This window comes from Leptopilina boulardi, unplaced genomic scaffold (assembly GCF_019393585.1).
Source record: "Leptopilina boulardi isolate dan_hultmark-lab unplaced genomic scaffold, ZJU_Lbou_2.1 LbouV2_110, whole genome shotgun sequence".
NCBI lineage: Eukaryota > Metazoa > Arthropoda > Insecta > Hymenoptera > Figitidae > Leptopilina > Leptopilina boulardi.
Window position 1 is genome coordinate 657,179 of NW_026137653.1, and position 15,037 is coordinate 672,215.

The 15,037-nt window shown below is 22.7% G+C and overlaps 2 protein-coding genes and 1 long non-coding RNA gene across 3 annotated transcripts; all 3 read left to right on the forward strand.

The window, feature by feature from the left end:
* Nucleotides 1-64: 64 nt before the first annotated feature.
* On the forward strand, nt 65-2,983 carry LOC127277266 (uncharacterized). The gene is made up of 7 exons (XR_007842350.1): nt 65-132; nt 935-1,020; nt 1,578-1,656; nt 1,931-2,009; nt 2,292-2,361; nt 2,671-2,762; nt 2,847-2,983. It is a non-coding gene; the product is annotated as an uncharacterized LOC127277266 (long non-coding RNA).
* A 1,830-nt stretch (nt 2,984-4,813) lies between these two features.
* Nucleotides 4,814-5,684, forward strand: LOC127277253 (transmembrane protein 267). Its single transcript, XM_051298222.1, has 2 exons — nt 4,814-5,173; nt 5,316-5,684. Exons 1-2 carry the CDS (start codon nt 4,889-4,891, stop codon nt 5,649-5,651), a joined length of 621 nt encoding a protein of 206 aa, XP_051154179.1. The 5' UTR covers nt 4,814-4,888; the 3' UTR covers nt 5,652-5,684.
* Nucleotides 5,685-6,573: 889 nt separating this feature from the next.
* On the forward strand, nt 6,574-10,586 carry LOC127277261 (uncharacterized). Its single transcript, XM_051298233.1, has 4 exons — nt 6,574-7,025; nt 7,287-7,499; nt 8,730-8,854; nt 9,480-10,586. Exons 2-4 carry the CDS (start codon nt 7,497-7,499, stop codon nt 9,670-9,672), a joined length of 321 nt encoding a protein of 106 aa, XP_051154190.1. The 5' UTR covers nt 6,574-7,025; nt 7,287-7,496; the 3' UTR covers nt 9,673-10,586.
* Nucleotides 10,587-15,037: the final 4,451 nt, after the last annotated feature.

A 15,037-nucleotide genomic window follows, 5' to 3' on the forward strand; every position in this document is an offset into this window, starting at 1 on the left:
AGAAGTGAAAAGTTTAGTTTTTTGTTATCTTGGGTTGGCATTACGCCTCATTGCAAATGGCGTCGTCAGAAAGTAGAAGAAACCCATGTCGTTCGTCAAAATTTAATCTCGTGGTATTACAATCATCATAGCGTAAGTTATATATATTTTGTGATAATTAGGTTAAGTATTATATGAATAATTGAAAACGTATGAAAGTTTCGTTGCAGCTATAAAGAAAAATAATAAATTCAGGTAAAATATTTTCGACCAAAAACATAACCTAAAAAATTTTGACATTAAAACTTGTTGCGACTTGTTGAATGTATTGTGACTTCACAATACCGACGCTAGGTGGCATTCTTGCACGATATTTGAATTATTTTTTTAAACTGATATAAAAAAATTATTAAAAACTAAATTTATTAATAATTATTAGATTATTAGTTTAATAATTATTAATAAAATTAAAAATAAATAAAAAAGAAGGTTATTACATTTGAAAAAAGTAGTTAAAAAAAAATTTAATTATGTTGGTAGAAGTTTAATTGGTAGGTAATTTTTTTCGTTCAAGTTGGTATCATTGCTCACTATAGTAGACATTGTAAAAAAAAGCGGTTGAAAGTGCCAGAAAATTTTGTGAATAAGAAAGAACATCGTTTAATCTTAATACAAATTAAAAGTATATTTTAATAATTATATTCAGTGTGATATAAATTTTCCAGATTTCAACTAATTTTTGTTGGTAAATATCAGAATTTTTAATATTTTGTCATATTTGATGACGCTTTGCTATTTAACCTAAAAATTACTACACAACCATTTTCGTATTTCTATCCTACATCGATTCAGATACTTGTCCTTCGTACTTTAGAGACAAAATTTAAAAGCAAAATTTCATTAATATTAAAATTTGTATTGTATATTTATTTAACTTTTGTTTTTTTATTTACAGGGCCAAAAAATATAATATTAATGACATCTCAGGAAAAAAGGCCAAAAATACTAATCCTTTCGGCATATTAACCCTTCTCAACTCAGGTGAATATATTTATTTATAAAAACAAAGATTTTACAGAATTTTTAAACATTTTTTGTTCTAAAAATTATATTTTGCATTTTATTAGCAATTTTTTGCATTACACAGTTTTTTTAACATAATTATCAATTTTCTATTTATAAATATTATAATGAATTATTTTATTGTTTTCGTTTTTATATGTACACTGTAAAAAAATATTTTGTTTAATTTACAGTTTAGAATTGTAAATTTACAGAAATCTGTAATATAACATTTTTAAAAGTTGACAATTTACACAATTTACTGTAAACTTAATACTTTGAAAGTAGCAGTTTTACATTAAAGTATTAAGTTTACAGTAAATTACGTAAATTCTCATTATTTAAAGATGTATAATTACAGATTTTTTTAAATTAACAATTCGAAACTGTAAATCAGGCAATTTTTTTTACGGTGTACATATGTAAAAATTGAAACTTCTTTCAATATTTGATAAAATTATTTAATATCTTTTTTTAAAAATAAAGTCTCCTCGATTTTTATTTAGACAATTTTTGTTTATTATTTGTCTTTACAGAATTCAGACGAGGAGAAAAATTGGATGAGATTTCCATAAGTGAGATGACAATGGCAGTTTCTACTAAATCTACGAACAAGTAAGTCTCTTTTATCTTTTTTTTTTTGTTTACTTTTCTTAGCGCAGAAATTTCCTTTCCTTGATAGAGAAAATTATTATTTAACTTAATTATTAATTAATTACATAGTTCAATAATTTCATATTGTTAATTAATTAATATTTATAAAAAAACGAAGAATAAGAAGTGATGTAAATTTTTTTATTAAAACCTATGAAATAATTAAATTAATTTTTTCTTAAAAATTTTATTTTAAATTTTTGAATAAAATTGTTTTTTTTTTCTCAATTTATAGGTGTCAAATCATGAAGGATGGGTGTTTGTTGCGGAGCTGCTCCTGGAGGAGATCTGGCATTGCTGAGTCGCAGTTCAATGTAAGTTGTTAAATTTTTTCTCTTAATTTATGTATATTTTACTGATGAATGTTATTAATAAAATTAATTTGTTTAAATGTTTAGAAATAATATTATGTATAATTAAAATTTATTTTAGTATTTGTAAATGACCATTAGTACAATATTAAATGTTAACATTTATAAATATTGTCATATTTAAAAGAATATTAATAATCATTAGAGTAATCTAATAATTGACAATATTCAGTATTTTTTTATTTTATTTAACAGATATATAATATAATGAATTAATTTTTTTAGGCAGTTGGTCCAGTAGCAGGAAGATTTAGCAGTCATCGTACCTTTAACACGTCGCGATAAATCGCAAATTGTAAGTATTCCTTTTCATTGGTTAATTTTGAACAAAGTAAAATTTTAAAAATTATAAATAATGATAATAAATAGATATTATTAAAAATATTCTTTTTTAATAATATGCTAGTTAAATATAGTTTTCAATACTTTAAAATCTTTTTAGAAATATTAATTGTGATAAAAAGAAACAAAATTAATTGATTGATGATTTTATTAATTATTTTAAATAAATAATTTTGGGATAAATTGTAATAATTAACTGTACAATCAAATTAAGAATCCTTTATTTTACATATAACATGTTTTTTTTTTTTTTTGTTTTCAGTCTATTCCAGGGAAGAAACTTTCATCTATTGAAAGAGATAGAGAGAGTATGGTGTCATCATATCTTTAACACGACGAAAAAATTCGCAATAGGTAAGTTGGTTAATTTTACACATTATTACCAGAACAATAATAATAATAAGTTATTTAAGTTTTAATTAATTTTTATTGTTTCAGTGTTTTTCAGTCCATGTCCAAAAAAAACAACCTGAAGGACAGGAAGGATGTGGAAGAAGAAAAGTGGTCCCTGCATACTTTTTTTTATAAAATTTTTTGTTTTCTTTTTTCTTTTTTTTTATAAGATTTTTTTTAACGCTCCCGGCCTCGCGCAGAAGTGCGCGCAAGAAAGAGGGATCCTCGGGAGCAGGCCTGAAGCGCTCGAGAAGTGGCGATGTAACTTTTGCCCCGACGTGGGATTCGCCGATCGGTGAGTCGATTTTTATTTAACTCCTTCCCTGTTTAAAACAGTTATGTTTTTTATCAATTTAATTAAAATAGATTCATAAATTGAACATTAATTTATTTAGACATTTTTTGTTTATAAATGTTTGAATTTCTTTGACTTTTAAAAAAAATAAATAATATATCATATTGATTGAAATGAAATATTAAAATTAAAAAATAAACAGGGAAGGAAATATGACAACATAGTGACAGCATTGACAAAATTATTATTTTCTGGTCATTTTTAGGGGTAATCTAAAATAAGCATATGATATTTTCGGAAATTTTTGTCCCCTCAAAATTTCTAATACTCCCTACATCCTAAAATATTACATGTTTTGTTGATTGCTACCTTAATACTAAGTAAATTAATATTATTGTCAATGTTTCTTTTCATTGTTTATATAATATGTATGTTATTTATTTACTGTGTGTTCAATATTTTTAAACTTTCTTAATTTTTCTTATTGAGTCAAAGTAATTTTCTTTCTATAAAAAAGTAATTTAAACTAAATTTAAAAAATTTTATTAACTTTAAATAATTTAATAAATTAATTTTATTAACAATTTTTCAATTTTTCAAAGTAAATTTTATTTTCAAAAGTTCAAAGTTAATGCATGTGGAATTAAAAATTAAAAGTTTTTGATAATTTTTTAATGATTGACTTATTTAATTTTTTTCTTTTCAGAAGAAATCGCTCAGGTGACGGTTGCGTCCCGGGACGTTAACCCTAGTATAGGTCATTTTGCACCTGGGCGGTATTAGTTTCGTTTCGAATATATCTTTAGGTATATATAGGGAATTGGGGAAAAGTAGTGAAGAAATTTTTTTCCTTTTAAATATAGCTGTAGGCAGGAAAATCGGGAAAAGTAGGCAAACATTTTTCTTTCGTTTTAAATATAGCTGTAGGTAGGTAAATCGGTTAAAAAAAATATGTAAGTAAAAAATAAGTAACTGGAGTACCAGTGAAAATTTACTTTATTTTAATCTTTAATTTTTTTGTCACTATGTTGTCTTTTATATTTTAATGTTTGTTAATGTTTTGTAAGTGTCTTGTAAATGTTTTGTGCATGTTTTGTTTAATTGTTCATTATTTTCAGATGAATCAACGTGGTGAGCAAATAATATTTCTTTTCAATTTTGATAATCATTTATTTTTTCAGGAATATGTAATTTTTTATATTCTTAAACTATTAATCAATTAATCTATATTTATCATATATATGAAAATTTTATTACTATTACAAAAAATTTAATTATTTTCTACTATCTCTACTCAAACTAGTTAATATTTTAATTAATTTGATTTTTTTTACACTTTTAGTATAAATTGAAATTAAATTATACAAAAATATTAATTATTTGATAACATAAAGAACACATACAATTTTAAATTGAATTTAAATTACAAATTTTTATATTTCTCTTCCTTTAAAAATTTTTCGGGTACTTTTTTTTATTGGAAATTTTATTATTCAGCATTGCGATTGTTTAAATCACAGCTGTTTTATTTACACATTTTAAAATTATTTTTTAAATATTTTTAAAAAATACAATGTAATGAAGTATAAATTAATTGAATGTTTATTATATATATAATTTATTTATCATTTAGTTCATACCATTGTATTTTTCGGAAAAAATTTAAAAAATATAATTTTAAATTTTCCGCCAAAAAAGAAAACCTCATTTCTTGGACGCGCGCGCGCATAGACATGTTGACATTCATGTCAACAATTTTATCCATTCCAAAGAGACAATAATAAATAATGAAATGTTTTCCATTCAGCAAAAACTGATTTTACAATTATTATTTACAAGTTTAATAGGAATTACTTCCTATATCGGTGATAGATTATTGCAACAAAAAAGTGAAATTTTACGTGCTGTTTCTGATAATTTCACACATGCAACTGTCAGTGGTCTCACGTGGTCATTAATTTTAATAATATCAAAAAAATCTGTGTTGAAAAATATTTCAAAAGTGTTTTTGTGTTTTTTCATTGCATCATTTGTTGACGTTGATCATTTTTTAATTGCAATTAGTTGGAGGTTACAAGTAAGTATAGAAATACAAGTATTGTTTACATATTTTATAATTAATAATATGATAATAAAATTAGTTAATATAATTGCTTTCTTATGAAGGAAGTATATTTATTAATAAATGTATATAGTAATTATTTTCTTTTTTTTTGCAGGATGCTATGCACTTACAAAAACGAGGATTTCTTCATTGTTCAACAATACCAATTATGACGTGGCTTTTTCTTCTAATATATTCAAAGATGCTGAATCAACCAAATATTAGTGATTATGGATGGATAATTTTATCGAGTTTCTTGAGCCATCATATAAGGGATGCTAATAGAAGAGGATTATGGTTTTGTCCATTTGGATCAACACGTCCAATTCCTTATTATTTCTATTTGAGTTTAAGTATGGCATTTCCTTATTTTATAGAATTTTGCATGTCATTATTAGACACTCAACAATTGAGTGAAAAAAGAATTTACAACACTCCATATGTTATTTAAAGAGAAATACTTGATTAAAATTTTTATAATCAAGTTACGTGGCTTATTATTATTATCTGATAATATAATATAAAAATGTTTCATTATAAATTTTATAAAGAAACATTTTTCAATTGTTGAATAATTTTCGGTATGTTTAAATAATATTTTTAGTTTTTTTAAAAAAAAGTTTTTTTTTTTTTTTATTTTAGTAGAGTAAAGATATGTAAATGATTATACGAATGAATGTTATCTTGATGAAGTGTTATATAATTATGCCTGTTTGTTCCGGTAGTTAATGTCTATTTTCGTGAAAAAGGAAACAGAGATCACTTTTCTTACAGAAAACATTGTTGTAACATCAATGTGGTTATTTATATAGGTGTGCCTCTCACATTTTTATTGTATATAATTTTTATATATTCATACATATACGCGCCAAGGATAAATCCTCAAACGGGGGTATTCCTTTCATATTTATATTACTTCATCTAATAATCAATTTTAACGCCAGGACAATTATTAGAGATTTACTTGAAATTTCTTTCTTTGTTCTTTTTGGTATTTAAAAAAAACACACAAAAATCAAATTTTCCAATTTATTTGAAAAAGAAATATATTTTGAAAAAAAATTATGCAAAATTAATTTATTATTTAAAAAATTCTGTCTTTTATAAAAAGAATAATTTTATTTTCAAAGCAACGTTACAAGTTTTCTTTAAAAACAATTTGTTTTATAAATAACAATGAACTGTGATATAAAAAAGTGCCTTTTATTTATTTTTTTTAACAGTAAATATACATTTTGTATTTAAGTATTAGTGTATATAATGTTTGCAAAAATGCATTGTTATGAAGAAAATAAGGAAACGAAAAATTAATATTGTAACAATAAAATAAAATAAAAAAAAAAAAAAATAGAATCATGTAAAAAATTCAGTGGTTTTTCTTGATCGATGAACATTTTTTTTTTTTTAAATATTGCGGAGTATAAGGAGAGTAATAATTTTTTTTTCCAATCATTCATTGAGAAATAAAACTAGTAATTAACAAATGTATAGAAAAAAGGATGTTTACATAAAAGTGTGACGATCACTATAAATTAGTGAAACATCTGCGCTATTAAATTTGTTAAGTTTTATGTTCATTAGATAGAGGATATATATTTGATTTAATATGAGAACTTATATAGATTGGTATGTGATGCATTATAAGACAAATACAATTTAAAAATGCACACTTACACTACTCTCCAAGGCTGTGGAGTTATCAGCATTCAACAATTGCTTAGCTGGCTGCCTCACACACATTTTATATACCTTGTCCACTTTAGTATACTCTAAACCAGCCACCTGTACTGTGTATATTATCCTGAGTGCGCTCTTCAACTTGAAAGTGAGTTTTTTTTTCTTGCCCCAAATTAGGTACAAATAATGAATTTTATAATTATCTTATTATTTTTATATAATTGAATTTGAAAAAGTTTTTTTTTTTTATTTTTTTGATACAAAAAAAAAAAAAAAAATTGGAAAAAATAGAAAATTATTTTAAAAAAAAATGCTAAAAAATTTTTTATACAAATATTATGTAATTAAAAAAAATTTATTTCATTTAATTTTAATGGATTATTATTAACTTTATTATTTTTCTTTTCAGTTTATTATTTTTTTTACAATTGATAATATGGAAGTATGTGAATATTGAAATTTTTAAAGGAATTAAAAATTTTTAAGCAAAAAAAATAAGTTGTAATACTTATTATAGTAAAATAGTTTTTCGATCTCAGACTTATCATGATAGCTTCTGGATTAATCATTTAAAAAAATTTGAAATCAACAGAAACTGTATCGATAAATATTCTCTGATATGGTGAGTTTTCTTTAATTTTATCAAAATTAATTATTTTAAATTTTTTTATTCTGATACCAAATTGAATTAATTTTACCGTACGCATTATTATTTTTATTACCTATTGTTGTTATTATTGTTATTATTATTACTATTATTATTATTATTACTATTATTATTATTATTATTATTATTTTACTATTATTATTATTTAATAAATAGTAATTAATTTAATTACTTAAAATCAAATGAAAAAAATTGAAATGATTTTAGAAAAATTTTTTTTTTTTAGTTAATTTACTAGAGGTAAAATAATATAATTGAAATTCTATAATTACACTGTGACAAACTGCAAAGGTATAAAATTATATACGTTCAGCGATAATTTGCAAAGAATATCTCTTTTGATTAAAGTTTTGATAAAGCGCATTAACATATATGTGTTTCATTGTTTTTCTCTAAGAACAATAAATTGACGATTTATCCTCTTTGCTATTAGAGAATTATGTTATCTTAAGTTTCATCTTCGTTTTTATAAAATTAATTTTATTTTATATAAACAAAATAAAAAAATAATAATGATAATGCGAAGGAATGTACATTTATTTATTTAGACAAACTAGACGGGCTAAAAGTAAATAATTAAAAATTCTTTAAAATGTAATTTTATAGTCATTATAAATTGAAAAATATATTACAAACGATGACACACACAAATTGTTTGTGAGATAAATAAAATTGGAAATTAATTGACTGTTTTGAAATTTTAAGAAATTGAACAATCATTGATATATTTTTTTATTGGTTAAATATTATTAATAATAATAATATTAATAATAATAATAATAATAATTATAATAATAATAATAATAATAATAATAATAATAATAATAATAATTTAATTTACAGTAATGTAATAATTAGTGAATTCTATAATATTTAATGTGACATTGAATTTTATTGTTATATATACTTTATTTCTATCGTTATAAATTATATGTTCAGATAAATTTAATGTAAACCACATATTTATTATATGTAGAAAAAAAAATGACCGAGAACTTATTATAATTGCTTTTTTCCTTGAATTTAACGTTTCTATGTAGAGGTTAAAAAAAATTCTGGTTTTAATTTTCTAATTCTATACTAATTTCTCTCTTTTTGCTTCGATATACTTTAATAAAAAAAATATATGATTTTTGATTTAAATATTAAATTTACTTAATTTTAAAAAATAAATATTCTTTTCAGGAGACGCTTGAGGATTTATCTCTTTATTTCTACATTGCTTGTGGAATTGCAGCCATTGGTTTTTTAATACTTTTCATTCTAGTTTCTATTCTATTTGTTAAAGTGAAACGAGTCGCTGCTAATGAGTAAGTAAAATAATATTTTGTTATTCATTTTTATTTATAACTATTTTTATCGTTATTATTTTCCGCACATATTTTTTTTCTCTTTTATAGTTTAGATATATATTTTTTTTACATAAAATTTTAAATTAAAAAAAAAAAACAAATATTAAAAAAAATTCAGTAAAATAATTAATATTTTTTGTATTGTGATGAGAATAAAATTAAATTTTAATTACAATTAAATAAACTAATGTATTAACTATGTAATGGTATATTCTGATAAGAAAGGAAATTATAGCTTCTACATGTTAAATTCATATTAAAGTCGAATAATTCTTTATAAAGTGACGACATTGTTGATAACGTATCTTTATTGCAAAGGTAAAATTGAGAGTAAATTCATATCTTTAAAAAGTGTACCAATGTTTATTGACTTAATCATAATGGAACTTGTAGAAGAAATTTTATTATATGAAGGACTTAAATTTCACTTGAACTCTTTTTCTGCCTTTGACCCACTAATAAATTTTAAATTTTACCAACGTAAAATAAAAAAATAATTATTAATAGTTATAAAATAATAATAATTATTATTATTATAAATTAGGTACGTTAATTAATTTGCAATAATAATTTTTTGTTTCAGATCAAATCAATTGAATAGACAAGTAAATATGATGTCTGATTTTTGTTACACAAATCCAACAATTGTCCCGGGAGAAGAATTATCGCGACGGGGATTTTCAATGTACAGTGGTGCTGATCATTTTAGTGAAGATTTTTCGAAAAATAAATATACTACGGGTATGTATATGCAAGAAAATAGATCGAAATTTTGATAATTTAAGTATTTTTTAAATAATACATTCATTAGGCATTATTTTATTGAAAAAAAAATAGAAAACAACAATTATAAATAAAAAATAATTATAATTGTAAAATTTGAGAAAAAAAAAATTAATTTAAAAAATTGCGCAATTATTTCTTACAATGATAATGAGATTATCGAGCGATTTTGTATAGAAAGAAGTTCTCCTTGCCATTCAAAGATGTCACTACTGTTTAGAAATTTTAAACATATAATTTTTTTTTAAATTTTCCAATTTTTCTAATTTTAGATATTTTAAATTAACAAAAAAAATTCAATTAATAAAATTTATAATTTTTTTTTCCTGATAAAATTAATAATTTATAAATTCTTTTTGGTAAAAAAAAATTGTTTACCTAAATTATTTTGAAATTCAAATTCATTAAGAAAATAACGAACAAAAATTAATTTTTGTCAATTTTCTTTAAAATAACTTAAAAATTTCAATAAAAGAAAATATTTAATTTTATATGAATGAAAACATCTTTTTGAAAAATGAAAAGACTTGTACTATAATTAACTTTGTAAGTACATATATATAATGTATAAAAATTGATAATATTTTATGAGCATTATGATCACTGTTAGATATAGATAAACGTTTTTTTAAAAAGAAAAATATATTAGATACATTTCTCTGACCTACATATTACTATATTTTAATTTCTAAATTAAATCTTTTCAATTTTTATTGAATTATCATCACAGAAAATTAAAAGGCATTAAAATAAGCTATTATTTTAATTCAATTTTGCTTATTTTAATCCACTTTGGTATTAAAATAAGCAAAATTGGATTAAAATAATAAGCATTGCAGCTTATTTTAATACCTTATAATTTTCTGTGATAATATTATTATTGGTATTTAACAACCTCCACTTAAACCAAAGACATAATTATATAATAACAATTTTATTATATATTTTGAAATGATTATAATATAATTAATAAATATGTAATTAATTTTACGAATGTTATTAAATAAAGAAAAAAAATATTTATTTTTAAATAAACTTTCCTGTATCCTTTAAAATTAGAAAAAAAATATATTTAAAATGAAATAAAATTTTATTAAACACGCAAAAAAATCGTTATCTAGAACAGCGATATGTTTCACTAAAACAGCGAAAGTTTTTGCTATTTTAGAGAAATATATCGCTATTCCAAAAAAACTTATATCGCTACTGTTCCAGGCGAAGATTTTTTTTTTGCGTGCGTATAATTATTAAATTACTTTTTACGAATGATCATTATAAATAATTATAATTATTATATTATAATTATAATTATAATAAATTATAATAAAATATAAGATAAAAATTTCGATCAATTATTTGCTGCTCAAATTGCGGTAAAATGAGATTCATCGATATATACATTTTAAGTAAATATATATAGAGAGAGAGAGAAAAAAAATCATGCCCGATTTATTGAGGAAGCTTAACTTTCGAAGAGTAATGTAATTTGTCCTGTGTGCGGAGGAGAAAATACATTAGATTATCTAAACGGTATGTCAGTGATTGTTGGTGATAGAGAAACAGAGAAAATGAGAGAGAGCGAGAGTGAGAGAGAGAGTTTATATAGGATGATCGTATATATAGGTTATATATAACAGAAGAGGATAGGCTCGTAATTGGTATAAAATCATCGGGCACAAATACATTGGACAAGACAGACTATAGGGGGTTGTGGGCGGTGTTACGTGCCGTTACCATAGTAACATTGAATCCTACTAAAGCACCCCCTTGCGCCTTGATTGCGCACACACATTCATCCCCCTTTTGTACAGAGAACCAAATTCACCACATGAACACGCCTCCTTTTTCATGTACAATATATATATATGTATATAAAATATATACGGATAAACATATTATATATATGTGTCATATACACATATATATGTGTATTATAATCAGCCTTGTATACACGCGATAGACATTCCATTTTATCACAAAAAAAAACTAAAATTGCCACTCATATCAATCATGAAACAAAGCAGAAATATTTGTAACTTATATTCAATTCGATCAATAATTTCAAATTTTTTATCTTTTTTTTTGGTCATTTCCTGTCTGACTATAAAATTGACCCAAAATTATACAAGAATTTGAAAAGACTGACAATTATTTTTTACAACTATATATATATATAAGAATTATAAACATTTTGTGACTGACTAAAATTTACTTTTATTACTGATAGCAAAATTACTGAAAAAAAAAATGTCTGACTGTAATTGACTTTCACTACTGCGAAACCAAATAATTTACAATTTGACAATTATTAGTAGCAATTTTGTCTGACTGAAATTTATTTTTATTACTGCTACAAAAATTATTTTAACAATTAGAATAATATTTAAAATTTTGTCTGGCTGAAATTGACTTGTACTACTGAAATTATATTTACAATAATTACAATATATATATATATGTGTGATACAAAACTTACAAAAATATTAAAACTAAAATTACAATAAGAATTTAAACAATTGAGTCTGACTAAAATTTGCTTTGACTACTGAAATTGTATAATTAAAATATTAACATTTATACTCTGTAACAAAATTTTTAATTTTTGTGTCTGACTAAAACTTACTTTTACTACTGCAATACAATAATTACAAAATGACTTGAAAATTGTCTAATATAATACGAATAGTTTTTTTCATTAAAAATAATTAAGAAATAAAAATTTGGTAAGTCTGACTAAAACTGACTCATACTACTGATTTAATAAAATGTTTATAATGTTTTTTTTTTGTTTTTCTTGTATATATGTATCAAATCTTATCAATAGGACAATTTTCTTCTGAAATTATATAATAGCAGTATATAAATATACATGCAAACAAAATTTCCCGATATAATTAATATTTTTATAGTGCACGCAACCTGACGAGTGTTTTCTTAAGGGATCATCTTCATTTACTGCCCGAATATACATTGATTCCATTTAATCGCATCAGATTATGGGTAATATTCGTATTATTTGTCGAGTGCGGTACATATGTTATTTTAAGAGATATAACAAGAGGGTGACCATAAACTATAAGCATCTATCTATATAGGTATATAAATTTATAGTATTGAGATTAATTTCAATAATTTTTATTTGGTCTTAAAAAAAATTATTTTAATTACTTTATTATTTATGTTGTATATTTATAATATAAAGTTTTATTTACTTTTCAATCTCATAAAATTATTTATATTTTACTCTCTACGAATTAGTGAATATTTTAACTAATTTAAATTAGTAACTTACTTTTTGTTTTTTAATTAGTAAAATTAACTAATTAACAGTAAATAAAAAAAATTACTATCGAATCAGTATTATAATTCCAAAGCAAAAAAAGTATAAGTAACTTATTCAAATTAGTTAAGATTTTTATTAATTTAGATTTAGATAGTAAATTTAGATTATAATTAATAGAGTGCTTTTTATAAAATAAATATGCTAAATAAGAATTACAGGTTCAAAATAAAGATAAGACCAAATGAAAATTATGTCAAATATAATAGTTAGGCCCAATAAAAATAAGATATCAAATAAAAATTAAGTCAAATAATTTATGCGCGCCCCTCAAAATAAAAAATTTACTTCCAATATAAAAAAAATTTGCAAAAACAAAACTTTCTTTTTGAAAAACAAAATATAATTGTCATATAATAATGAGACCATATATAACAATAAAGCCAGCAGAGCCTGAGAATAAAAAATATGATCCTTTTTTTTAGGTAAAGGGATATATGTATAGAAAAAGGGGGTTTGGGGGGGGGGTACATTTAATTGACACTGGAAGGAACAATAAATGAGTTGGAAATGTGACTATGATTCCCTGATATGTATATAAAAACCTCAGGGCGTGTGTTTCTCGGCATGGGGTTTGTTTCGCGAAAGGCCACGTGGCCCCCATTATAATCGTTGACTAAAAGACAGGTTTCACTGTATAGTACAAATCGATTATTTTTTTTTTTTTTTAATTATTATTTTTATTATTATTTTTTTTTATTATTTTTTATTATTTTTCTTTTTATTATTATTTTTATTATTTTTTTTTTTTGTATTTTCTGTAACGTTATAATAGTAACCAAGTCATCAAAAGTTTTAAAAGCCTCTATATTACATCCCTTACAAGACTGACTGATCGCTCAAGGGAGATGAACGCGTGTCTCTCATTAAAATTCTTTACCCAATGCATGATTCCGTGAAATTGTGCAATCACTTGTTAGGAGAACGATATGTAGTTTGAAAATTTTGAGAACAAAGCGTTTTGACATATTGGACCACCTGATGGGTCACATCAACTATATATATATATAATATATAGTCTTTAGCTTTGATTTTTTTTTCTCAAAGATTTTTTTATAAAATAATTGTCAAAATAACATTTCATTTTTATTCCCTTCTATTTTTAAAAATATTATCTATTATCTATCTATCAATAATATGAATATTATTTTCCATTTTTTTTTTTATTGAAAATATTTCATTGTTAATTTTTATTTTTTTTAAAATTATAATATCAGTAATTTTTTTAAATTAAGATTTTGTTCTATTTTGAATTTATTTTTTATCAAAAGAATAATAGAAATATTTTTTCAAGATAAAGATATGTGTATTGTATATTAGTATGGGGTCCTTTGTTTTTTGGGATAATCATCATCCTCGCTTGCGGAAACATATATATATATATATATTTATAGGAAAATAGTGGGGAAAATTGTATTGTTAATATGACTAAGTAAACAAGAAAGATCAGGTCAGTTTATGGTGAAAGAAATCCGCTTTTAAGGTGTATTGTCAAATCACCTGCGTAAGAATAGTGCTGGGGATTCCCCAATATGACCAAAGAATAAAATCTAAAAATCCCCCCCATAAAGTCAGAGAGAAAGAGAAAGATATTGAGAAGGTCCTATAGCAATAATTTGTCCGCCCAGCAATTGTATTGCAACTGTAAACACACAAAGTACCTGCCACTATACATAAATTTTGCCCTCCTCAACCCCCCCCCCCCAAATATAATAATATAAATAGTTTTAATCCTTCGTTCTGACTTTTCCTGTATATATGTATATATATATACAAATATAATATATATTTTTCGTTCGAATTTATTTCTCTCATGATTTCTCAAAATTGCTAAAACTATAGTTTTAAGATTAATTTTAAGAGGATATATCCTCTTAAAATATCTCATTCTCTTTTAATTAAAGAACAAAAATATATTTTAGGCAATTAATAATAATTTTTAAAATTAAATTTTATTTAGTTATAGTGAAATAATTTAAATTAGACCAAAATTTGTATAAATAGGTTGAAGGTTGAAT

Bases quoted from the DNA above. Each gene is read 5' to 3' on its own strand.
- LOC127277253 (XM_051298222.1), top strand. From the start codon at position 4,889: ATGTTTTCCATTCAGCAAAAACTGATTTTACAATTATTATTTACAAGT. The intron at 5,174-5,315 runs GTAAGTATAGAA...TTTTTTTTGCAG, and splicing joins CAATTAGTTGGAGGTTACAA to GATGCTATGCACTTACAAAA.
- LOC127277261 (XM_051298233.1), top strand. The intron at 8,855-9,479 runs GTAAGTAAAATA...TTTTTGTTTCAG, and splicing joins AAACGAGTCGCTGCTAATGA to ATCAAATCAATTGAATAGAC.